Source organism: Monodelphis domestica, chromosome 5 (genome assembly GCF_027887165.1).
Source record: "Monodelphis domestica isolate mMonDom1 chromosome 5, mMonDom1.pri, whole genome shotgun sequence".
NCBI lineage: Eukaryota > Metazoa > Chordata > Mammalia > Didelphimorphia > Didelphidae > Monodelphis > Monodelphis domestica.
In genome coordinates this window covers 208817170-208843231 of record NC_077231.1, presented here as the reverse complement: position 1 = coordinate 208843231, position 26062 = coordinate 208817170, and the positions used below count along the sequence as shown (strand labels likewise).

At 39.8% G+C, this 26062-nt stretch overlaps 1 protein-coding gene across 2 annotated transcripts in view; it reads left to right on the top strand.

The window, feature by feature from the left end:
• SLC13A4 (solute carrier family 13 member 4) overlaps positions 1–25076 on the top strand; it is a 53830-nt gene extending 28754 nt beyond the window's left edge. Inside the window, exons 4-16 of one of the 2 annotated variants that reach the window (XM_056799735.1) lie at positions 155–333; positions 1449–1503; positions 2913–2952; positions 4050–4127; positions 6443–6627; positions 7457–7576; positions 10196–10297; positions 11446–11547; positions 14934–15031; positions 15412–15542; positions 19043–19204; positions 20962–21099; positions 23220–25076. In XM_056799735.1, the coding sequence (XP_056655713.1) occupies positions 155–333; positions 1449–1503; positions 2913–2952; positions 4050–4127; positions 6443–6627; positions 7457–7576; positions 10196–10297; positions 11446–11547; positions 14934–15031; positions 15412–15542; positions 19043–19204; positions 20962–21099; positions 23220–23357 (1528 nt within the window). In that variant the 3' untranslated portion in view covers positions 23358–25076. The remainder of the gene's footprint in view (positions 1–154; positions 334–1448; positions 1504–2912; positions 2953–4049; positions 4128–6442; positions 6628–7456; positions 7577–10195; positions 10298–11445; positions 11548–14933; positions 15032–15411; positions 15543–19042; positions 19205–20961; positions 21100–23219) is intronic. The other variant, XM_056799736.1, reaches the window with a different exon arrangement.
• Positions 25077–26062: the final 986 nt, after the last annotated feature.

Sequence of the window (26062 nt, the reverse complement as noted above, 5' to 3'; positions counted from 1 at the left end):
TATATTGTTATTTACTAGATTAGGACCATCCAATGCAAAGGCTACTGATGGAAGAATTGGGATGATTTTTTCCTAAGGTTCTAGATTATATTGCAATCTTCTCTCAAGCACCATTTGGCCCAGAAACAGCATCTCAGTTTTGCTGTGTTTTCAGGCTGCTGCTGTGTTTCATGTGCTGTACCACCCTTCTGTCCATGTGGCTCTCCAACACCTCCACCACCGCCATGGTGATGCCTATCGTGGAGGCCGTGCTACAGGAATTGGTCAGTGCTGAAGAAGAGCAGGTCATGGCGGCCCCTGACAACTCCACCAGTGAAGAAACTCAGCCAATCAGTACAGTTTGCTTGAGTTTTCCTAATCCTTTAGTTCTCTTTTCTTCCCCGTAGAGGACTATATCCTAAGTGTCTCCTAGCTCCTATTTTTTTGTGATTTGAAAATTTTTATTTAATTAATTTTGAATAGTTTTCCATGGTTACATGATTCATGTTCTTTCCCTCCCATCCTTCCACCCCCCTCCTGTAGCCAATGAGCAATTTCACTAGGTTTTACATGTATCTTTGATCGAGACCTATTTCCATATTATTGATATCTGCACCAGGGTGATCATTTAGAGTCGACATCCCCAGTCATATCCCCATTGAACCATGTGATCAGGCAGTTGTTTTTCTTCTGTGTTTCTGCTCCCACAGTTCTTCCTCTGAATGTGGATAGTGTTCTTTCTCATAAATCCCTCAGAATTGTTCAAGATCATTGCATTGCTGCTAGTAGAGAAGTCCATTACATTCGATTGTACCACAGTGTATCAGTCTCTGTGTACAATGTTCTCCTGGTTCTGCTCCTCTCACTCTGCATCAGTTCCTGGAGGTCATTCCCTTGAGCACAATAGTATTCCATCACCAACAGATACCACAATTTGTTCAGCCATTCCCCAATCAAAAGGCATCCCCTCATTTTCCATTTTTTTTTGCCACCACAAAGAGCGCAGCTATGAATATTTTTGTACAAGTCTTTTCTCCTGGTTCCTATTAGTTATATACTTTCTTATATGACTCTATTTTTCCAGTCTTTCCCCTAAAATCTTGATAATTTTCCCTTGAGAATGGCCACCTTCAATCTTTGTTTCTTCTCCCTTCCCCAACTAGTGAATACCATTACAAACTCATTCACCTTTTCTTCCCTCAAATGTTGTGGACCATATCCAACGCCCAACCTGAAGCCCATCTATGTACATTGTCCCTCTGGGCCTTCAGGGCAGAAAAGAAAAGTGTGGCTATCCATCAAGATACTCTGGAAGTTGGGAAGAGACAATAATGAATGCTACTGAAGACTTGAAATACTTCTCACCAATCTCAGAACCCCCAAAGAATCCCTTACTGTCCTAATGTGACACCTAAAGCCCCAATATTTTTTCTCCTCTCTTTCTCTCTCCGCCTCTTCTCCAACTGTAGGTCTTGGTGAAAAAAATGGACCCCCATCTCTGGAGCTCATTTTTGTCAATGAAGAGTAAGTACATCCACTCCCCAATAGGAAGAGGAGCAAAGTTTCTGCAACCCTTTGCATGTCTCTTATGCACTTATTCTATTTTATATCATAGTTAGCCATAATCTGTGTTACTTATAGTTATCAAGAAGTATCATCACATAATGGATAAAGTATTTGCCTTGAAGATAGAAAGACCTAGATTCAAAACCCATTTCTGAATATTCTGGTTCTATGACCCTGAGCAAGTCACTTAACCTGGTAGGGTTCTGGTTAATTATCTAAAACTGTAAGTTGGGGGGGGGGGGGAAGTACCAACTTGCCTTAACATCAAAGGTTTTCCCACCAAGGATCCCTATGAATGAAACCACAGATCCAATTCCTATCCTTACTTATATATACAGCTATATTATCCCTCCTGTTATTATTCAGTCATTTCAAGTCACATCCCACTTTTCATGATCCCATTTGGGGTTTTCTTGGCAAAGATACTATAGTAGTTTATTATTTCCTTCTCCAGCTCATTTTACAGAAGAACTGAGGGAACTAGAGTTAAGTGACTAGCCCAGGGTCACACAGCTAGCAAATGTCTGAGGTCAGATTTGAATTCAGAAACATGAGTCTTCCTGACCCCAGTCCTGGCACTCTATCCCCTGCACTACCTAGCACACACTTGGGTGCCAGAAGAATAGAGTAATCCCCTTCCTTACCCACATGAAGACTTTGGAGAGTCCAGTTTGGGTCCTTCCCAGGTGAGACAGATATGGCCTGCTAAGCAAGGTGGCCTATTTCTCTACAATATGGCCCAACATTGGGCCAGGGGCAAGGAGTGAAGGGAATAAAAGGAAAGTGAAAATGTAGGGGAATGGAGGAGGATTCCTATTCTATTCTCTTTTCCAGGCTTTAGATCAAGGATCAGGAGCTTCTTGAAAGCCTTAGGGCCACCAACAGAGATAAAAAATGGCTGTGAGAGCTACAGGTGGGCCTCAAGCACAGATCAGGGAGGAGGGAAAAAGGGAAAAAAACAGTTGCCCTATTATTCCTCCTACTGGAGGAATATACTATATACTCCTAGACAGTGGGTGCATTTGTATTTATTTCTGAGCGGTACTGGGGGCAGCTGGGTGACTCAGTAGATTGATAGCTGGGCCTAGAGGCAGGAAGTCCTGCGTTCAAATCTGGCCTCAGAAATTTCCAAGCTTTGTGATTTTGGTCAAGTCACTTAACCCCCATTGCCTAGCTAGTATACACAGTATTGATTCTAAGACAGAAGGAAAGGATTTTTTAAAAATACTAAGTACTCAATGAATGTTCTTTTATTCAATTAAAAAATAAATACTGTCAAAAATGAATAGAACTTAAGAGTTCCTAAAATCCCACAAAGTCCAGTCCAATGTCCTCTCTCATTTCTTGTTCTTTTTGCTTTCTTACAGCTCATCTCCCCCAGATTTCCCTTCTCTGATGCAGGGCAAGGTATTGCTTTTCTTTCTTTCTGTGCTCTGGGATCACTCATCAGGACAGTGGGATAAATCAGGGAGGTAGTGCTGCCCAGCCTCCCTGGTCCCCAAGATCATCATCTTCTACTGTCTAATGAAGGCAAAGAACCACTCAAAAATGGAAGGGTAGGGAAAGCATCCAACTTTGGGCAAGATGATGACTAACATCACCTTCTACTACAGGGTCAACCTAAATCCTTGACTCATAATAATGGACACTACTTCAGAAAGTACAAATGTATCTCACTTTTCACAAACTTGATATAGGAAAGTACAGATTTATAAGAAAAATAAGTTGAAGTATGGGAAAGGAACAAAAAGGATTCTCCATTTAAATAGCATTAATAATTATTAAAAATCACTAAAAATACTCCCTTTTAATAGCAAGCTTCTTTATATTTAAAATGAATAAATCTATAAAAATTCAATCTGCAATCAATTTTAAAGGGTACATATGTATGTGTGTAGGTAGGTATAATGTATATATATAGTAACAAAAGTTTAAGGAAGTTTAAAATTTTTGTATCAGAGATCCATCTGAAAGTCTAATCTATGGATTCCTCAAGATCCTATTTTTATTTAAATAAAATACATATGCTTACAAAAGAAACTAATTATACTGAAATATAGTTATCAATATGTTATAAAAACATGCTCACAAATCCCAGGTTAAAGAACCCTGGGTTTAAAAGACATCTTTATTATAAAGGGGCGGAAAAAAGAAACAAAAGTTTCTTTAGAGAAAACAAAATTCCAAAAAATTGATATCAAGAAGAGAGTTATCTTCTACCAGAAGTCTAACCTAGTGTTTAGCACAAAGGATGTTTTAGAACTAACAGCATTCCTATAGCAGTAATAACAGTAGCCAATTTATATAATGCTTTAAAATTTACAAAGTGTTTTTCTTAGCAAGAATGGAGGCAGAACTAATGGGAGAGGCAATCCCAGGCAAATTCCTTGGCTTCTAGTCCACTAACTCCATGGAGTCAAGTACCCTCTTCCCCAACCATACCAAGTGTCAGGGATACCCTAGATATGCTTCTCCTGGCAGACTCACTGCTCTTGTTCCTATAGAATCTGAATGGAGTACACATGATCACCAACCCCATCAAATCTGTGAAACCTCAGAGCAAGAGACAGCATGAGCCTCAGGTAAGGGAGTCGGGGGTAGTTCTGTTTCCTATATGAGCATGTCTTGAGGCCACATCATCTTCAATGAAGGCCACTGCCCCTGCAGACCTCAGAGGATCCAAGGTCTTATACTGGCTGGTGGCGCTGTGTCTCAGCGCTCTTTGCCCAGATGGACGTGGCTCACCCATGTGTGCCACAGGAATAGAGTGACCCCTTCCTTAACCACACGAAGGCTTTGAAGGGTCCAGTTTGGGTCCTTCCCAGGAGAGACAGATACGGTCTTAGTTCTAAGCAAGGTGACCTATTTCTCTACAATTTGGCCCAACATTGGACCAGGGCCTGGGAGGGAAGGGAATAAAAAGAAAGGGAAAATGTTGGGGAAGAGGGAGGGACCTACTCTATTCTCTGCTCCAGGCTTTAGATGAAGATTCAGGAGCTTCTTGAAGCCTTAGGGCCGACAGCAGAGATAAGCAATGCCTACTGGAGCTACTGGTAGGTTTAAAGCGCAACTTGGGGAAGAGGGGGAAAGGAGAAGGGGAAAAAAGCACTACAAGAAAGGGAAAGAGAGAAAAAAAAGAAGTTAGAGAAAGATGCATATGCTAGAGAGGAATAGTGTGTCATCAGCAGATAGATATCCAAGCAAATCCAGTAGAAATAGGGCTGCAAGTCACTGAGGTCAAAGTCAAGTAGAAAAAGAAACCACTAAACCACAGAGAAGAAAGGATCCCTTGAGGAGTGTACTGATATAGGGGACCACAGATCAACATTACTTTCTCATTTACATTTTAATCTGGTTCCCATGCGCTGCTGAGTATTGCTAGGGAATGTTTGACACCTCTGCTGTAAGTCAGGTCTACCAATTCCAGAACCTCCCTCCCTTGTGTACAGTCCATCTGGATCAAGAAGAAACATTTCAATCAACAGTCAGACTCCTTCTGTACCTCAAGAATGAACCATTAGTATTCACCCAACTAGGATGCTTTCTGATGTGAATCAGAAGAATGGGTTTGATCTTCACAGTAGTCACCTCCTCCCAACCGCATTTGGAAGGGTGATCAGACTTACTCTGCTTGGCTCCAAAGGAAAAAACAGGGGCAATGGCTGAAAGTTGTAGAAGGGCAGATTTCACCTTATCATAAGAAAATAATTAGAGCAGTCTGAAAAAACTCTGATGTCTCTAGAAGTAATGAGTTTCCTATCACTGGAAGCCTCCTAGTGCAGGGTGGATCATAATCATAGTTCACCTTTGACCAACATTATGACCCTCCTAATAGCCCTGTGAAATAGGTACTCTTATTATTTCTATTTTACAGATTAAGAGATTAAAGCTCAGAGAGGCTAATTAACTTTCCCAAAGTTACCCAGCAAATAAGTGTCTATGGTGGGATTGGAACCCAGGTCTTTCTGACTCTATCTACTCTACCACACTGACTTCTGTTGGTGATCATTTATCAGGAAAGTCATAGAGCAGATTCCTACTCAAGTACAAGTTGTACTAGATGGCTTCTGAGGACCCCCTTCTAGCTGTCAAATTCTAGGAGTCTGTGAATAGAATGTCAGTTCCTTGGGAATAGGGACTATTTCATTTCTATCTTTGTATCCTCAGTTATTATCATAGTGCCTTGCAGAGAGCAGTTGTTTAATAACTAATAATAGTAGTAAGAGGAGGAGGAGGAGAACAGTAGTAATAGAGTAGGAGTAGTAATAATAGTAGTAGTAGAGTAGTAGTGATAGTAGTAGTAGTAGTAGTAGTAGTAGTAGTAGTAGTAGTAGTAGTAGTAGTAGTAATAGAATAGTAGTAGTAGTAGTTAGGATTTGTGGTCTGATGGTGATGATGGTGGTGATAGAGGTGACAGTAATGGTGGTGATGGAGGTAACAGTAATGGTGGCAGTGAGTGTGGTGATGGTAATAATGGAAGTGACAGTAATGTTGGTGATGGTGATGGAGGTGACAGTAATGATGGTGGTGGTGATGGAGGTGGTGATGGTGATGGATGGTGGTGATGGAGGTGACAGTAATGGTGGTGGTGATGGAGATGACAGTAATGGTGGTGATGGTGATAGAGATGACAGTAATGATGGTGGTGGTGATGGTGATGGAGGTGATGGAGGTGACAGTAATGTTGGTGGTGGTGATAGAGGTGGTGATGTTGATGGATGGTGATGATGGAGATGACAGTAATGGTGGTGGTAGTTATGGAGGTGGTGATAGTGATGGTGATGGAGGTGAAAGGCAAGTATCTATGCTGGACCCAGGACAGCCCATCACTTGGGATGCTCTCTGCGCCAGGTAGCCAGAGCTGGGATGGAGGGGTACAGTACATTTCCTTTGGCAGGAACAGCTATTAGTCCTGCCCCCTGACCCTAGGAACCTGAAGTTGAACAGCAAGTACAGATCCCAACATGATCAGATGGTCTGCAAGTGCCTCTCCCTGAGCATATCGTATGCTGCCACCATTGGAGGCCTGACCACCATCATTGGCACGTCCACCAGCCTCATCTTCCTAGAGCACTTCAACAAGTAAGACTGTGGAATTTTGCACTGCCCTCCTCAGCCAGGGAGAGTAGAATAGAATAGAATAATAATAGAGTAGAATAATGCTACCTTTGACTCCAAAGGCATAGATCAGCATTCAGCAAAGCAGGCCTGTAGCCTCTTGACTACAAAATACTATGTCAGGATCTGAACACCAATCTTACAAGACAGTAAAAAAGACTTGATAGAAGCCTGGGTTCCTACTGGCTAAAGCAAAAGGGATATCTCAACCATCAGATATCTAGCCCAACTACTAAACACCTCAGTGGTCTGTCAGAGAATCTCTTCCAGTCCAACATTCCTGAGAGCAGAAGTAACCCTACATAAAACTCTGAAACATGTAAAGTTGGTCTTAGAATACAGAACTGGAAAGACTTCGTTTTAAGCCCAACTCCTGATCCTTGCCAGTTATACAACCCTGGACAAGTGATTTCTGAGCTCTAAACAATTTTCTAAGTTGAGGAGCAGAAACCAATCTGCTTTGATCAGAGGAGTATCCTCAACTGGAGTTCCCTGTACTAATGAAATCACAGGTCTAAGAAAGAAAAAAAAAGAGGGATGAAGAATTCAGTAACTGTCCTTTATCTTTATGATAACTATTTGATTACTCTGGGGATATTTTTGCCTCCTTTCTGGTTCCAACCAAGGTCCTGAGGAGTTGGGCTTATTAGCTATGTGCTTTCTAGATGAGGAAGATGTTAGTCTAGAATTATAGGCCTCTTCCCAACCATATTTATCTTCCAGAGTTTGAGTGTCAAAATGCTGTGTTTGTCCCAACTTTCCTGGTCACTGACCCAGCTCTTTCTTTCTCCAGCCAGTACCCAAGTGCCGAGGTGGTGAACTTTGGGACCTGGTTTCTTTTTAGCTTTCCTATCTCACTCATCATGCTGGTGGTGAGCTGGTTTTGGATGCACTGGCTGTTCTTAGGTTGCAAGTGAGTAGACCCTAATCCCAGAGCCCTCTCTATCCTTTCAAGTATAAAAGACTGGCATTGTTCCTATGTGTGGATGCAGGGTTCTTCTCATTACAAAAGCTGTCTGGAGGAGCTGGCAACAGTCCTAACATTATGCTTCTGGGAAACCTCAGTTTCTTCCTCAGGGAAGAGACTTCTGCTATCTCTGATCTAAAGGTGACTTTTTAATAAGCCTACAAAGAGTACTTTGGATTGGGAGGCAGGAATTCTCCATTCTGGACTTTGCTATTTCATTCATTAAAAGTCATTTCAATTTTCTAATCAATCAGTCAATAAGCTTTTATTAAGAGTTATGTGCCAGGTTCTGTGCTAAGCACTGGGGATACAAAGAAAGACTAAAAAATAAATAAAATCATTGCATGATATCATATAACCCATATCATATTGTCTAATGAATATGTCAGCCATTTGTAATTAATATACCATTTGAATATTAATAATAGCTAACACTTATATAGCAATTTAAGGTTTACAAAATACTTTGCATATGTTATCTCATTTGATCCTTGTAACAGCCCTATAAGGTAGATGCTACCATTCTCACCATTTTACAGAGGAGAATACTGAGGTTGAGATAGAGTAAGCAACTTGCCTGGAGTCACACAATTAGTCAGTATCTGAGATCAGACTTAGACAGTCCTAAGATCCATAAAAATTTTGTTCTTTTTGTGCTCCCTGAAATATCGTTCAACTTGCTTGGCAAACTGCTTCTTTATAAACTGTATAAAGATAAGCTCCAGCAGGTCAAGTTTTCATAAATTCCACACTGTTAAAGTCTAGCATTCCATAGGGCATAGAGCACTGTATTTGGTGCAACCAAGGATTTAAATTCTGTCTCAGGCACTTAATCATTGTGTGGCCACAGGCAAATGAATTTACCCCTCTGAACCTCAGTTTCTGAATCTGTAAAATGAGGCTGCTAATACTTGCAGCACCTGTTTCACTGGGTACTATAAGGAAAGGGTACATGGAACTCCTTAAAGACCTTCACAGATATGAGATATCACTACTAGGTCTGTACTCCAAAGAGATCAAAGAAAAAGGAAAAGGACCTATATGTTCAAAAATATAGCAATTCTTTTGTTAATGGCAAAGAATTGGACACTGAGAGAATGCCTAACAGTTGAGGAATAGAAGTTGCAGCACATGATTGTGATGGAGTACTAGTATGATAAGAAGGAAGGTCTCAGAAAAGCCCAGGAAGACGTATATGAACTGATGCAAGGTGAAATGAGAACCAGGAGAACATTGTACACAGTAACAGCAACATTGTACCATCATCAGCTGTGAATAACTTAGATATTCTCAGCAATACAATGATCCAAAACTATTCCAAAAGCCTTATAAGGAAAAATGCTATCCACCTCCAAAGAAAGAATTGATAGTGGGTATGCAGATTAAAGAATACTTTAATATTTCATTGTTCTTAACTTTTTAGTCTGAGTTTGCTTTTGCAACATGGCTAATATTGACCAATTTTGTATGACTGAACATGTATAATCTATATCAGATTGCTTGCCTTCTCAAGGAAAGGAAAGGGAGAGAATTTGAAACTCAAAATTTTTTAAAACAAATGTTAAAAAATTGACTTTACATATAATTGAGAAAGATAAAATGAAAATTAAATGTTAAAAAACCGTAATTAGGGGGCAGCTGGGTAGCTCAGTGGATGGAGAGCCAGACCTAGAGATGGGAGGTCCTAGGTTCAAATCCAGCCTCATACACTTCCCAGCTGTGTGATCCTGGGCAAGTCACTTGACCCCCATTGCCTAGCCCTTACTACTCTTCTGCCTTGGAGCCAATATACAGTATTGACTCCAAGACAAAAGGTAAGGGTTTTAATAAAAATAAATAAATAAATAATAAATTAAAAAATAAAAAAAAACATAATTATGTGATATTCGAATCAGAATTTTGTAGTCATCAAAGCATCAGCAAATGCAAGAAAGAAAACAGGGTGATTGATGAGGATGACTTTATAGTCAAAATAAAAAACTGTTCCTATTTCTATGCTGCTTGATAGTTTGGGGGGAAATGCATTCCTTATTCTCTTACTATGAGGCAGGTGGTGGGATCATTTTCAGTTTGGGTTTATAAAATGAAGACACTGGGTCTCAGAGAGATGTCCCACCTAATAGACTAGTCAGTGCTCAAATCAATGACATCACAGATATATTCCACATGCATATATCTGTTACCTCACATCTGTATAACAGAGAAAGTCATACACTCTCCAAATTACATGTATTTGGTTGGGGAGGCACATGAGAGGGTATGTGGCATGGATACAAATGGAAACAAAATGTATTTCACAATTGTCTCTCCCATTAGATTGTGAGCTTTGTGAGAGCAAAGGCTACCTTATTTCTATTTGTATCCTCAGGGATTTGCACATCGTAACAACTTAATAAATGCTTTTTCATCCATCCAGTTCAATGATAAGGAGGCTATAGGGGAGAGAATATCTGGTGAGAGGGGGAAGCAGTCGTAAAACCACAGAAAAGTAGGCACTTGATGTTGAAGCTACTATCTAACTTCTTTTGTTCACCTGGAGTCCTCTCTCTCTCTTCCCTTTCTCAGCTTTAAAGAGACCTGCTCCCTAAGTAAAAAGAAGAAGACCAAAAGAGAAGAACTATCAGAAAGGAGAATTCAAGAAGAATATGAAAAACTGGGAGAAATTAGGTAAAAAGCAACCTTCCACCCTTCAGGAGATAAACCATAACACAGAAGGGTCTCTAAGTCCAAGGTTTTTCCATTACTATAAATCCAAGCATTCAAGAGATGCTATTGCAATGACATATTGACCCAGAGTTGTGATGACCTGCATAAAGATACTCTTAGAGTATCCTTTTCTTTTTCTTTTTTAGACCTTTACCTTCTGTCTTAGTGCCAGTTCTAAGAAAGAAGAGCAGCAAGGGCTAGCCATCCAACTAGGTAGTGTCTGGGGCTATATTTGAACCCAATTCCTCCCAATTTCAAGCCTGGTGCCCCTATCCACTGCCACCTAGCTGCCTCTTCAAAACATATCCTTGTAACAGGTGAGAAATCAGGGGGAAAGTCATCCTTCTGTAACACCAGACTCATCCTCAAAAGCTCTATCTTGAATTATCCCTCTTTCATTTTTTACAGCCTATAGGCAAGTGAGGATGACAAAGGAAGGTACAGTTTAAAAAAAAACAATAAAGTCATTTAAAGACCCAGAATGGAATCCCACTTCTGTCACTCACAATCCAAGCGACCTTGGGCAAATTACTTCAACTGTCTGGGCCTCAGTTTCTTCATATTTAACATGACACAGTTAGACTAGATAGCCTGAGGTTTCTTCCACCTGTAAATCTATGATTTTCCTTTTATAGACATTTAAGAGCTTTTGATTTTTGATTTGCATTAAACACCTGAGGCAATATTTAATGCAATTAATCTTGCAAATAGGCTCCAAGTATGTACCTGCCCACAGTGGCTTTTATCAACTCTTCTTCCCATGTGACCAAAGTCAAGGTTAGTAATGGCTCTTCTGATAGCAGGAATGTATATGGCTTAAAGTGATCAAGTGGAAAAAAAAAACTGTGGAAAGAACACTCAATTGTGAAGCAGAGGATGTGGGTTCAAATTCTCAACATATATCTTTTCCTTCTGTGTGGCTTTGGGTAAATCTCTTAATTTCTCAGAATCTATGTTGCATCAGGTATACAACGAGGCAGTTGGCCTAGATGGCCTCTGAAGGTCACTTCTGGCTCTAGACCTATGATCCTATGCCAGGAAGCAAGCCTGGAATGAGGGAACTAGAAGATTAAGGCTCAATCACAGGGGGTTTCCTTTCTGTTCTCTAGCTACCCTGAGATGGTGACAGGATTCTTCTTCATCCTGATGACCCTGCTCTGGTTTACCCGGGAGCCTGGTTTTGTCCCTGGCTGGGATTCATTCTTTGAAAAGTAAGTAATAGGACCTCCCCATTGTGAATAAGTGTCCCTAATTGTTCACAGTGCAATTTCTCCTCCCCTTTCTTCTTCATGAAAAAAAAAATAGCAGAGACATTTTCTTCCTTTCCTTCCTATGTGCCCTGCTTCTGCCCTGACCCTCAGAAGCAGCTGAAGTGCCCTAGAACTAGCCCTGAATTAGAAATATCTTACCCTTCACAGAATTCTCAGAAGAGAACTGTGTGGCCCCCTTATATCCTATACTTACTCTTGCTGTTGGGAAGTTCTTCCTTAAGTAGAAGAGATGAGAGTAAAAGACAAGGATAGGAAGGGAAGGGAGGAAGCCAAAATAATAAGGCACCATTTCTAAAGCATTAATATTTTTCCCCTTGCCCCCATCCAAAAAAAAGAAAGAATTCTGCTTAATGTTTGGTCCTAGAGAAGAGGTAAGAAAAGATATCTTTTTCTCAAAGAAGATGGAGAGTCAAAAGATATGAAATCCTAATACTATTAGAAATCTCCTTCATCAAAAGTGGTTGATGTGTTATGGAAGTGTTTTTCTTTCCCTCTCCTTAATCTTTGTTACAAGGGATAACAAGGGAGGGTTAGATTTAGGGAAGGAAGGAAGGAAGGAAGGAAGGAAGGAAGGAAGGAAGGGAGGGAGGGAGGGAGGGAGGGAGGGAGGGAGGGAGGGAGGGAGGGAGGGAGGGAGGGAGGGAGGGAAAGAAAGAAGAGCATTGATAAAATAAGATAATTTCATTTATTTTTATTCTGAATTTTAAAACCAAATAAAAGGGGCACTTGCAATGTACATCATAGAATAGAAAAAGATAATATAGAAAAGATCCTTTTGGATATAGTTTGCTTTAAGCCTATAAGTCCAAGCTATAACTTTTACAGCAGTCATGCTTGTCTCACCTTCTTGCTCATCTTCCTTCAGTTTTTTCTCTCCATTTTTAATGCCTCAGACACCCCGTTTTCTTTCTCGTTTCCTTAAGATAAATTTTTATCAAAGAAAAAATGTTTTTTCCCTACTTAATCTAAGGACTTCCTACTACAATTTGCCAGTTTCCTCTTATTCTGGCCCTTTGAGAAGCCATGTTTGAACAGCATATCACTTCTATTTTGTATCAGACAGGCTAGGAATAGAAGGTATTAGTATTGTGGAAGAGAGAAACTGGGAAGCATGCAAAAGACAGAAGCAGTGGAGGCTGATGGCCTGTCAGTCAAACGAAGGTTCTATTTGGAATGTTTCCAGGAAGAGCAGTTGGAAGGAAAGGAACAGACAAACTGAAAGGTTATGGCTTTTAACCTGGAAGACAGAAAGAAGTGGTGGTCTCTTGTGACTTTGAAGGCAGAAGAAAGAAGGACAAGAGTCCAGATATCTCTCTGACTTACTCTGTTGATAGTGACTGAACCTCCAGACCTATCAGACATTTCTCTCTTCCACAATATGTTTCTGTTTTAGTTTTGGTACCACTAACATTCTTCCATCAGGTGATACTGATTATTATACTCAATGACTTCATGCTCCTACCTTGTTTTAAAGTACAGGGTCCAATTTTTTTTTTTAACCCTTACCTTCCATCTTGGAATCAATATTGTGTATTGGCTCCAACGCAGAAGAGTGGTAAGGGCTAGGCAATGGGGGTTAAGTGACTTGCCCAGGGTCATACAGCTAGGAAGTGTATGAGGCCAGATAGGACCTCCTGTCTCTAGGCCTGGTTCTCAATCCACTGAGCTACCCAGCTGCCCCTGGGGTTCCAATTTTTAAAAATTCAATAAAATACTCAGTGAAACTAAATGAGGTGCTCCTATGAGGTAGGCACAATGGTTCTTATTCCCAGATGCATTGTTCTTTGACAGAAATCAACATTCTAAAAAGGGAAATGGAACTGACTTTGATGGAAAATGGAAGTCCAAGTCCTACTTCTGCCACTTATCCGGGTGACCTTGGGCACAAATTGGTTAACTTTTTCTTTGAATCTCATTTCTTCATCAGTAAAACAGGGATTGTAATAATGTATCCCAAAAGTCTTAGTGCAGTTTTAAGTTATTAAAGCTTAAATTAAAATGATAATAAAATGAAAATGGAAAATGCATTAAATTGAAAATTTTAATAAAGTAAAGCTTTAATAGCTTAAAACTACACTAAGATTTTTGGAACATCCTGTACTTCCACCACCTCTATTATAAGACTGTTGGGAGAAACAAATCAGATAGTGATATGAAAGTGCTTTTTTAAGCATAAGACATAATAGAAATGTAAACTGTCATCTTCACACATGCCACTGTTATCACTACTGTTCTCCTATGAAGTTGATGCTAGCATATGGCAAGGCCTCAGCTTGACATTCATGCTCCAGTTTATGGAAGCAGGTCTTTTTTTTCCCCCCAGGCAGGCTGCCACTCTCCAGGGCCAGGCTCCTACTCCCTTTTTGACCTAAATGATTGACCTACAGTGACTTAAAAAAAAACCCCAACAATTATATGACTCCCTCACTTCCCATCTCCACCTCTACCACTGCTGAAAAGTTATGTCCTGCCTCACGATGGTGGCATTCCACATTTCTGGATACCATCAACACTGCCAATCAAATCTTCTGTAGTAACTATTTCCAGGAAGAATTTGGGTTAAATATAGTCAAGAAGTGGTCGTCCAGACTTTGCTAGAAGATCTGAAAGGAGGTGGAACTTCCTATGTCCCATTTCTCTTCTGGATAGCTCAAATAGAAGTTGACCTCTTATTGTACCAAGCTCTATCCTTCAAAGTATAGGAGAATTTCTCTATTTCCCCCTTCTACAGGACAGTCCTTCAAACACCAATAGCTATTGGATTTCTCTCCCTGGAATTAGACTCAAAAGTCCTGAAATTAAATATATAGTTGGCTACTTACTACCAAGTTATTAACCTCTCTAGGTCTTCATTTTTCACCTGAAAATTGTTTTTATTCAGTCACATCTGATTCTTTGCAATCCCATTTTTGGGGGGGTTCTGGCAATGATACTCAAGTGATTTACCATATTTTTCTACAGCTCATTTTTACAGATGAGGAGATTGAGGCAAACAGAGTTAAATGACTTGTCCAAGATCACACATCTAGTAAATGTCTGAAGTCCTATTTGAACTCAGGTCTTCATTAAGTCAGACCTAGCACTCTATCTACAGCACCACCTACCTGCCTATAAAAGAGAGGAAAAAAAAACACTTTATATCCCTAAAATTTTAAAAATAAAATTTTAATCAGAGATTAGGTTGACTCAATGAAGTTCTGAAGTACTCAGCAGAAGAGACAGAGAGTCCAGAGGATCCCAAAGGTACATAGAAATCCCTAGATACCACCCTATACCTCTGATCTCTCCGGTGGCATCTTTACCATTCATATTTGTTTCTTTGCTAGGAAAGGCTACCGTACAGATGCCACTGTCTCTGTCTTCCTTGGCTTCCTCCTCTTCCTAATCCCAGCTAAGAGACCTTGCTTTGGAAAAAAGGATAAAGGTAAGAGGCAAGCTGGGGTAAAAGACATAAAAGGCAATCAAATGAAGACAAGTTATAAGAACCACTGAGGAAGATCAAATATGTTATGATCGCATATGCTGTCAGATGTGGCTACTCTATATATTAGTCTGGGCTACCTTTTTTCTGTTACAAGGAAGGTTTTAATGAGGAGGAGGGTATTTCAGGAAAAAAATGATATAAAAACAAAAGTATCAATAAAACATTTTTAAAGCCTTCAAAGAGAGCCTTAGGTTTATTATAATCCATTCCCAAATATTAGAGTAGCCATGCTAATTAACTGATCTATTAAAATGCCATTTATCTCCTCTAATGAGGCTTTTAGGTTTTAACACAGACTTTTTACCTTCATAAAATTCTAGAGGCAGGAGAAAAAAGAGAAAACACAATGGAAATGGAACCCATCATTACATGGAAGGACTTCCAGAAGACCATGCCCTGGGAAATTGTCATTCTGGTGGGTGGAGGTTATGCTTTAGCATCTGGAAGCAAGGTAATGTTTTCTCTGGCTTTGGTCCGTTGAGAGGTTTTACAGAAGCTTTGTTTAACTGGACAATAGGAGGGAAGCTCTAACTGATGCTTTCTCTGGACCAGTGAAGGAATTGAGAGAGAAAAAGAATAAGTATCTTTTCTATAATCAATCAATTAACATTTATTAAGCACCTATTATGCCAGGCACTGGGCTAAGTGCCAGTGATCCCAAAAGAAGTAAAGGAGATCCCTATATAATGAGGGAAACAACAAGCAGACAAAAATATACAAATAAGCTATAGAATGCTGAAAGATGGGGAGTCTTGTTCGTGGAACAAGGTGGCCAATGGCATTGGATCAAAGAGTATATGTGGTAGGAGAGAGGGGAGAGTAGAAGCTAGGTGTCTCAGTAGATAGAGCACCAGAACTGGAATCTGAAAGACCTGGGTTCAAATCTGATCTCAGATACTTCCTAGCTGTGTGACCCTAAAGGAGACACTTAACCCTAATTGCCTAGCTCTTGGCTTTCTGTCTTAAGAGTTGTTCCTAAAACAGAAAGGGTTTAAAAAAAAAAAAGGTACATGTCAGTGAGTAAGATGTAAGAACACAGGAAAGGTAGAAGGCAGGTAAGTTCTGAAGGACTTTGAATGCCAAATAGAGCATCTTGTATTTGATCCTGGAGGCAATAGGGTGCCACCAGAATTACTGAATAGGGATTAATATGTTTAGATCTTCATTTTAGGAAAATCAACTTCAGTGGTTGAATGATGGAATGAAGTGGAGAGAGATTTGAAGCAGACAAACCTGCCAGCAGGCTATTGCATGGTCCAGACATATGTCAATAAGGGCCTGCACCAGAATGGTGGCAGTTTCAGAGAGATGGGGCCATATTGGAAAGAGGTGGAAAATATGAAATTGATACATCTTGATAATAAATTGGTTATGGGTGGTGAAAGACAGTGAAGAGTTGAGGATGACATCTAGTTTTGAGCCCTCAAAGACTGGAAGGATGATGTTGCCCTTTGCCATCAGAAACTGGGGGTGGGTTGGTTGGTTGGTTACTGCCTTTCATGCTCAAAGAGGACCAAAATGTCGGCAGTCAATGTACAGTGTGTCCAACTGTGGCTCATCCAGATCAATTTGAGCTCAAAAGGCTCTACCACAGGTAGGATACAAATAACCTGAAAAAACATTTGAGATGGAAATGTCTCAAAATTTGTGAATTTCACATTTCTTTTGAGCTTATTAAATGCTTGTTTCCTTCCTTCTTTCAGAGCTCTTTCTGAATAACTCTGGAAAGGAAGTCATTTTCTCATGAATTGCTTATTAAGCAGTCTCTTCCATGCTGTATTTGTACAGCAAATTAAAAAAAACAAAAACTTAAATCTTACATTCAATATTTATTCCTGTTAAATTTTACTTTTATTTGGGAGCTATTGTTTCCTGCCCATTACAGTATTTTTGATGTTTAAGTATTAAAACATTTGCATAAGATCATAGATACAGAGCTGGAGGAAATCTTAGAAGTCAGCTAACACAACTCCTTACTTTACTGATAAGGAAACTGAGGTCTCAAAGACATACGTGGCTTGCCTGAGGTTACCTAGGTAGTAAGTAGCAGTAAAGATTAAAATTCAGGACCTCTGCCTCCAAATTCAGCACTCTGTCTATCTGAAATAATCGTAGGAGAGCTACATTATACTAATGGTCTGATGAGGCAGATTTAAAGGGGCAAGTTTATAGTCCTTCTGTCCCTCTAAGTATAGTTATGAAATATGGATGGCTTATGATTATGACCCCAATTAGAGAAAGCAAACTCCCTAATAATGGTTCAGGGTGTTGGGATCCTAGCTCTGCAATAGGAAAAGTCGCTCTCAAGACTGTGTGACTTCCATAACTGTCCTGAGCTAATAATAATAGCTAACTTTGATATAGCATCTAATGTGTGTCTGCTGACACTGAACTAAGTGTTTTACAAATATTATCTCACTCGATCCTCCCAACAAACCTGGGAGATAAGTGCTATTATTATCCCCATTTTAGATATGAAAAAATTGAAGAAACAAGAGATTTAGTTGATTGGCTCAGTGGCACACAGGTAGTCAATGTCTGAGGCCAGAATTGAATTCATATTCTTTTTGACTCCAGACTAGGCACCCTGTCCACTGTGCCAGCTAACTGCCCCATACTCTGAACCAAGGGCCTCAGGAGATGCAAAGCATGGGGTCAACCACAGGTATTTATGAGAAGGAAGATTAGAGGAGTCTTGTAACAATAAGAGAATACGCTTAGAAATGGGTTGTGGTCACACCAGTTGAAGTGACAGGACGGGACAGGACAAGACAGGATGACAGCTAGTTAGTTGCTCCTCCCTATTTTCCTCCAGTTTCTGGGAAACAGTGACCCAAGATTTCATCAGATTGCTTAGTCATTCTTTCTGGCTCCTGAAAAGATAGCTTAGAGGTTGCACAGAAACAAAAACCCTCAGAGATCAAATGGATCTACACCTTAACAAGAATCCCCTTTAAAACATGCATGACCAGTAGCCATTGATCACATTTTACATGAAGATTTCTAGGGTGAGGGAAACTGCTAACTCCAGAATAGTAAGTAGAAAGTCAATTCATTTTGGGATAATAATCAGAAAATTCTGTCTTGTAACTTCCACCCATCACTGCCAATTTTGCCTTCAGCAGCAAAGCTGAAGGAGTTTTTTCTGTCTCCTAGTGACAGTCTGTCAAACAACTAAAGATGGGTATCATATCCAACCTGAGTCTTTTCTTCTCCAGGTTAATGGTCTTACCCTTGCTTTATGGCACCATTTTGAAGACTTCCATCATTATCCTGGGCCTCCTTCTTTGAACATCCTCCAGATTATCTATTTTTTTTCTAAAATGTGGCACTCAGAATCAATGTAGTCTAATGAATTAATTAGTTAATTCATTAATGTGTTCAGGTCAGAGTACAGCAGGCCTACAGCCACCTGAGCATCATGCTTCTCTTATTATTGCTAAAAACTGCTTTCACTCTTTTGTCTCAAGCCACATGCCCTTAATCGACAGCATCATTTTCATATATATAATACATCAGAGGTTGTAAGAATGATTAGATGATAAAAAACTAGCATTTATATGGTACGTAAAGGTTAATAAAACATTATACATTTAATCTCATTTGATCCTCACAACAACCCTGTGAGGTAGGCACCATTGTATCTCTATTTTACAGATGAAGAAACTGAGACCAAGAGAAGTTAAGTAATTTGCCCCAGGTCATACAGCTAAATGTCTGAGGGCGCATTTGAATTCATGTTTATCCTGACTCCAGTGCAGTGCTCTTGTCCACTGCACCACTTAGCTGCCCCTATAATGGAATTCTATTGCCATGGAAGGTTTTGATCCACATAGAGGCAGGAATGGCCTATTTGGCCTCTGGAAATCTGCTATGAGTCCAGCTTGCAGATTCCTGGCCATCTCAGGTACTTCTGCCTCACTCTTACCCTGTCACCCTCCCTCCTCTCAGTCCTCCGGTCTCTCCACATGGATTGGGCAGCAGATGTTATCCTTGAGCAGCCTCCCACCATGGGCAGTCACCCTACTGGCATGTATCTTGGTGTCCGTGGTCACCGAATTTGTTAGCAACCCTGCCACCATCACCATCTTCCTGCCAATCCTCTGCAGTTTGGTGAGTATGTAGAAGGGGCAACTTCATGTCCCCAGACCAATGGTCCAAAATAACCCCAATTTGGACACCCAAATCAATAAAAAGGGACAAAAGGGTAAGAATATTCTCTTCTATCTTTGATTATTTCCTACAACCTTCAGAGCTTTACACATCTGAGCCTCCCTTTCTATTGGGTAAAGAATGAGTAGAAATAAATGATAGGAGAGGGGGCAATAGTTGTTTAACATTGGAATGGCATAAGGGAATCTCCTTTCCAGAGTGAATGAATAAAAAAGCATGCTAAGTACTCGTGTACTCTGTGCTGAAGATGCAAATAGAAAAGCAAAACAGGCCAAGAACTTTTTCCAAATGAGGAGACAACATACATAAGAGGTTTCAGCTGCCAATCAATTGGAAGAGCCAGGTGGTCCTTAGGGCTAAGAATCAAAGCAGATGCTAATGCATCTTCTTTAGTGTCATTTCCATTGTGAAAACCATATATGCTGAATCTTCTGAGAGGAGAGCCAATAGGGTTAAGAAAGAAGTGAGAAAAACAAAATAGGACGAATCTTCATAGAAGTCCACACTTTCCAGTACAAACAGATCCAAGCCCTTGGCTGCCATAACCACCCCAACAAAAGTGTTTAGGCCAAGACAGGAGGAAAGCTACCCCAACCTCTGTGAGAGCCCTTCAGTTCAAGAAAGATGGGGAAACAGTTGCCTAGAAGTTTTTAAGGGCCTGACACTAAGTAAATGGTGTTCAAAAATGGAAGCAGTCTGCCATACTTTACCTGACCTGAGACCTGGTGAAAAGGAGATGAAAAAAAATTATTTCTTTTTCTTTACTTTTCTTCTTTTTCCCCCATCCCTTACCTTTGCTCTGATGTCTCCAATCATTCTCATTTTTCTCTTCAGTCTCCTTAAATTCTCTTTTCCTTAAGTCAGAGATGGGGTACTATTGGTGAAGTCAAGACTGGAGTCACAATTCCAAAACTGTCCATTATCTTCACTTAGAAGAAAAATTCCATTTTAGAGCTTCACACTGAGAGTATGCAACCATATGATAGATATATGCCATTGGTCACCCAGAAGACTGAGAAACACAATATAGATGGTTTAATGCAATCCATTCCTACAGAGGGAAAGGATCTCAGGGTATATGTCCTATTGATAAACTTAAGAAGGAATATTTGGACTTTGTCTCATGAAAAAGGGCCATGTACTACATAGAACAATAAATGTCATTTGGTATGGGAGTTAATTGATAGTTTTAATGTTTGTAGGCAGGACGGTGTGTTACTCCCTTTTTAGATTATATGTGAAATCATTTGTGTTAAATTAATGGGGGTGACTATTATTTTTAACTCTTTACAACATACTTGGTTTCTAATAAAATCCTAGTTGGTAAAAAAAAAAAATATATATATATATATATATAATTGATAGCATTAGCACATGATGTCTAAATCTGGCCTCAGACACTTCCTAGGTATGTATGGCTCTGAGAAAGTGACTTAACCCCTATTGCCTATCCCTTACCATTCTTCTGCCTTGGAACCAATACACCTAAGACAGTAGGTAAGGGTTCAAAAAAAGAAAAAGAAAAGATGACCTTTGTGGGTTGTAATCTCACATCATATCCTCCAAGGAATAGCAACTAATGTTACACAATCATTTAGAACTTACTTAAAACAATAAATACAATCGAAAATGTGAATGGGGGGAGGAGGAAGTTTTATATTGAATTTAATGCTCCTATCAATTCTCTCCTCTCCTAGTCTGAAACCCTACATATTAACCCACTCTACACTCTGATTCCTGTGACCATGTGCATCTCCTTTGCTGTTATGCTGCCAGTGGGAAATCCCCCAAATGCAATTGTCTTCAGCTATGGCCACTGCCAGATTAAAGATATGGTGAGTAATGTACCAGTATCCCCTCTCTCGAAAGTCCATGAGAAATAGGCAAGTTTGTCCTCAACTCTCCTAAAATTTTCCGAAATATCATTTATCAATTTATCAAAAGATATGTTTTTTATCCTCAAATCAGATACCCCCTAGTAGTTGCTTTACCAGTCCAGTCATCCATCCTCCAATGGTCAAGCCACCCACCATAAAACACTGAGGTCACTTTGATGTCTTGGGGTATCATGTCTGTCCCTCTCTGCTAGGTTTTGATTTGTCACAAAAAAAAAAAGAAAACTTCAAGAACCAATATATTATGGATATCCCAGTCTTTAAAAGGGAAAAAGTCTGGTTAAGAAAATAGAAATAAGATGGCAGAGCACTTGGACTCTATGACAAATGTGATTAAAAGAAGGGATGGAAAAAAAAGGATTTAAAAAAAGGATGTTTACCCTATAAGCTTCAGAGGGAGACATATAACTCTCAAGTGGAAGAGAGATTAGATTTGTTCTTTGAATAGAAGTTTCCATGGGAAACCTACCACCTCCTAAAGCAGTCTAGTCTACTATTGGACAGAACTAATTGTTGGGAAATTTTTCTTGATATCAAATTTAAATTTGCCTCTTGGAAACTGTTAAAGAGCCATGTTACTAGTCTCCAGGGCCAAGGTAGAATCCCTGTCTTCCTGATTCCTACCTCCTTCATAAACCTATCCATTATACCACGCTGCTACAGAGAGCTGGGCAGTGAGGTGGCACAAGTGGAGAGTGCTGCACCTGGAGTCAGGAAGGCCCATCAAATCTGGCCTCAGACACTTACTCGTTGTGTGACCCTGAACAAATCACTGTCAAATGAGCTGGAGAAGGAAAAGGTAAACCACACCAGTATCTTTGCCAAGAAAAACCCAAATAAGAGTTCCAAAGAGTCAAACATGTCTGACTGATCAACTGATCAACAACTTAGAGCTTAACAAGTATTGAATTGAAATCACCTCCTGTTGTGAAGATAAAACAAGACAAAATATGGAAGCTTCATAAATTTAAAAGTACTGTGCATGTGTATAAACAACAGACTATCTTAGAGACCAGGACTTAAGTTTCAAGTTCCATCTCTGACATATACTGTTATGACCCTAGCAAGTCACTCTGGGGGCTTTAGGTAAATCTTGAAGGCTCTTAAGTTGAGCAGAAGGTAAAGACCTACATTGGGATGGGGAATTTCCTTACCAGAGGGTTCCCTAAAGCATGTCTAGCCTCTATTCCTATAGGTACTATTCCTTATTCATATTCTATGACAGGGACACTCGCCGGTAACTCTTCCTCTCACCTTGCTGCCTAGCCCATGGCATTCTTAAACTGATTATCTGCTTTTTCAGACTTCTACTTTGGTATCAAACCAATGGCCCTTATGGCCCCAGAATTTGGACAGCAGGCTTTTATGATCAGTATAGCAAAGGATCACAATAATTAATAACTCCTCAGCTCAGGCTAGGGTACAGTAGAGAGAGGTTTTCCCTCATTTAGTCATTTGAAAAAATTTCCAAGCATACATTTTTCCCTTGCAGTTTTTCCAAGGGCCAGGCTAGATTTATTTTGTGTATGCTCTTTGCATGCTTGGCAACTCCTCTGGGTGGGGGAACAGTCATGTTTACTATACTAATATTTCCATTTGGCTATGCTGCTCCCAACACAAACCCCCATTCTACATGCCAAACATAGTTCTGCTCTGTGCTACAGCAGGTAAATGGGTAAAGTCCAGAGATGATAGCCCCTAGAAACAAAGGTCCCATGCAATTCCACCCTCCTGTGCTCATCCTCCATAGGAAGGGGTGAGTGGAAAGTAGACATAAGTGAGCTCCGATGACTAAAGATCTAGTGTTCACCTTCTCTTCATGCCTGACTCCTGAGATACTTCTCTTCTCTCTCACCTATCCATAATTACCTGGCAAAGCCAGAACATCCAGCAGAGAGCAAGCACATTTAGGAGCAGTGGTAGGAATATGGGAGGCAGTTGAATTATACAAGGAAGGGATGAGGAAATGTAGCTGAGACAACAACTCTCACCCTCTTTACCCCCACTCCTTCCCAGGGTCTAGAGAAGTGACTAGAATATATTGGTTTTATTTCCTATAGGTAAAAGCCGGCTTGGGGGTCAATGTAATTGGACTGGTGGTGGTGACAGTGGCTATCAATACTTGGGGAATTAACCTCTTCCATTTGGATACCTTTCCAGTCTGGGCTAAGGTCAGTAACATCACTCAACAGGCCTAGCACCTGTGGACAGACACATCAAACCAAGGCAAAGGTGCAAACTGCAATGCTAAGGACATTAACATGGACACAACCCTACATCCAAGCAATCTGAAGAATTCTTCTCTTCAAAGCTGGTCATAGGAGATGGAAGAAAAATGCACCAACTGGAAGGACATTCTGATTTTCTGTTGCCTTCTTTCCTACCCCTTTAAAGTGGCACTAAGAAAGCAGTTGTGAACTTTTTCCATTCCTCTTTAGAGAGTCTTCTTAAAACAGAGATGTGATTTTATGTAGGGCCTTTCTAAAACAAAGGAATTTCTCACTTTTCAAAGCCAAGAAAATCTGAAGAAGGCTACATACATTCTAGCTTGTGTAAACTCTGCCCTGTTTTTTTTTTTTTAAAGCAACACCTTATTGCAGCCCAGGAGCTGAGTTCTTGATCTACAAGGACTGATTGGATCTACCATGTTGCATGTTACAGCATTAATGTCACCTTGGGATTGAGGGATGGGAGATGGATGTCAAACTGTCATGTAGATAAGCCCAGAAGGCAAAACAATGCCAATTGGAATCATAAATGGTATTTGTCACTATTCCAGGTGCCTCTTCCAGATCCTGAAAGACAACTTTAGTTTCTTTCTTCTAAATGTTTAATTGTCCTAACTCCTGCCAAGGAGAACTAGTACAACTTCTTCTTCACCAGGATTCCCTTATTATTCTTAGCATCTCTTTCTGGAGGAGTAGCCCAAAAAGAAGAATTGCTTCTCTTTTCAGATAGGCCCATACAGTTTTCTATTTCAGCATGAAAGGATGTGCTCAGAATTTATAAGATTTAGAGATAGGAGGAACCTTAGAAGTCTAGTCAGCTCTCTCATTTTACAGATGAGGAAACTGGAAATTAAGGTCCATCAAAGTAGATTCTCCTAAGGTCACACAAACTAAAGTGACAGAATTGGAATCTGAGACAAGGTCCTCCAATTCCAAACCAAGCATATCTACACCTAGCAGTAAGAGAAGGGAAAAAGACTAAAGGGCAAAGAGACTGGCACCCCTTTCTTGTTTGGTTGCCCCTAGCTTCCTATTATAAATACCATCTCAGTGGTAAAGGAGAAAAAAAATTTTTTCATGACTATTTTTATCAGAGAACGAAAAACTATATATAAGCCATTAAGCTGCTACATTCATTATTTCACTTTATTTAATCCCACATAGAGATAGAAGAGAATATAGGAAACTGAAAAAACTGAAGCTTTCATCATTTCCAAAAACCTTTAGTGGTAGCTAACACTAGGAGGATGCTAGAAAGAACAGACTGATGGTGAATCCTTGTCATCCTTCATAGACCAGAAAACTCTGTAGGGCACAAATGACCTATCTTCTTTTTATTTCTAGTGCTTAGCACTTTACCAATAAGTTAAGAGCATGGTAACTCTGTGCCCAGTAAGCATCCAATAAATTTTTGTAGCTAATGAATATTCCAAAAAGAAAACCATTTCAGAATGTTTTTCAACTCAATGAGAACTAGTCTACTTGTTCCATGCTAGGTGTTCTACATGACTAAATGAATGCTCATTATTCCAGTAGCTTAACAGTATTGCATATTTCTAATCACTAAGTCAATTATTTGCTAAATATCTTAAAGTCCCTTGTAGTCAAATGTACTTATTTTAATTGGTTTTAAATTTCCAGTTATTAGCATATGAACTCCTACATAAATAAAACCAATTATTTAGCTTCTCTGGGTTGTAAAGATTCTTTTATTATCTAACATGAGCACTCCATATTACTCATTTCTATAGTGCTTTAAGGGTTTTAGAAGAGATCATTTGAATTTGGATGTGGATGGAGGGAGAAAAAAATGTCACTAAAAAATAGAAACCAGACTTGTGGGTTCTATGACTGCTGCTGTCTTGAAGCCGTTAACATGAACCACAGCTCTTGGGCCTGCCATACAAAATCACCTTTTCTACTATTCAAACATTGAGAACTAACATGGCTACTTCATATCACTATATGAACAGTAATTTCTAAGAATTAACACTCCAATACTTGGTGACATCATTACTCATTCAGTCCCTCATTTATCTCTTGCCAACGTTTCAAGACATTCTTTGTAGACACAAAAATTTTTAGACCTAGAAAGGATCTTATATGTCATCTAGACATAGGATTGAGCTAGAAAGGCCCTTGGGCGTTTGGTCCAACCGTCTCATTAAACAGATGAAAAAACAAGGCCAGAGTATAATGTCCCAGGGTGATGCAGCTAGTTTCTGAGGTGGGTCTGTCCAATTGCAAAGAAGTTACATTAACACAATATGATCTTGCCTTTTTTCATTTTATGACTAAGGAAATGGAGGCTCATTGGTTAGACAATTTGCCCAAGGTCATGCGGTAGTGGAGAGTTGAGACAGAACATCAATACCAAGGTCTCCTAATTCCTAGTTCCAGGGATCTTTTTACCATGGTATTTCTTCATTTTTTAGTTTTTCCTCCAGTGATGAAGATATACTCAGTATTGTTAGTGGATTGAACGATTATGTTTCTCAGACTCAGGAAAGATGTAACTTGAACACTTGAGAATGTATGTAAACTCCCTTTTTAAGGCTATACAAGTATCTCATCATATTTCCTTCCCCAAGTCCAGGGCCCCAGCAATAAGGAGAAATTAGTTCATCTCAATCAAGGATCCAAATAGCTACATATTGTCTGAAAGCAGGTGTCAA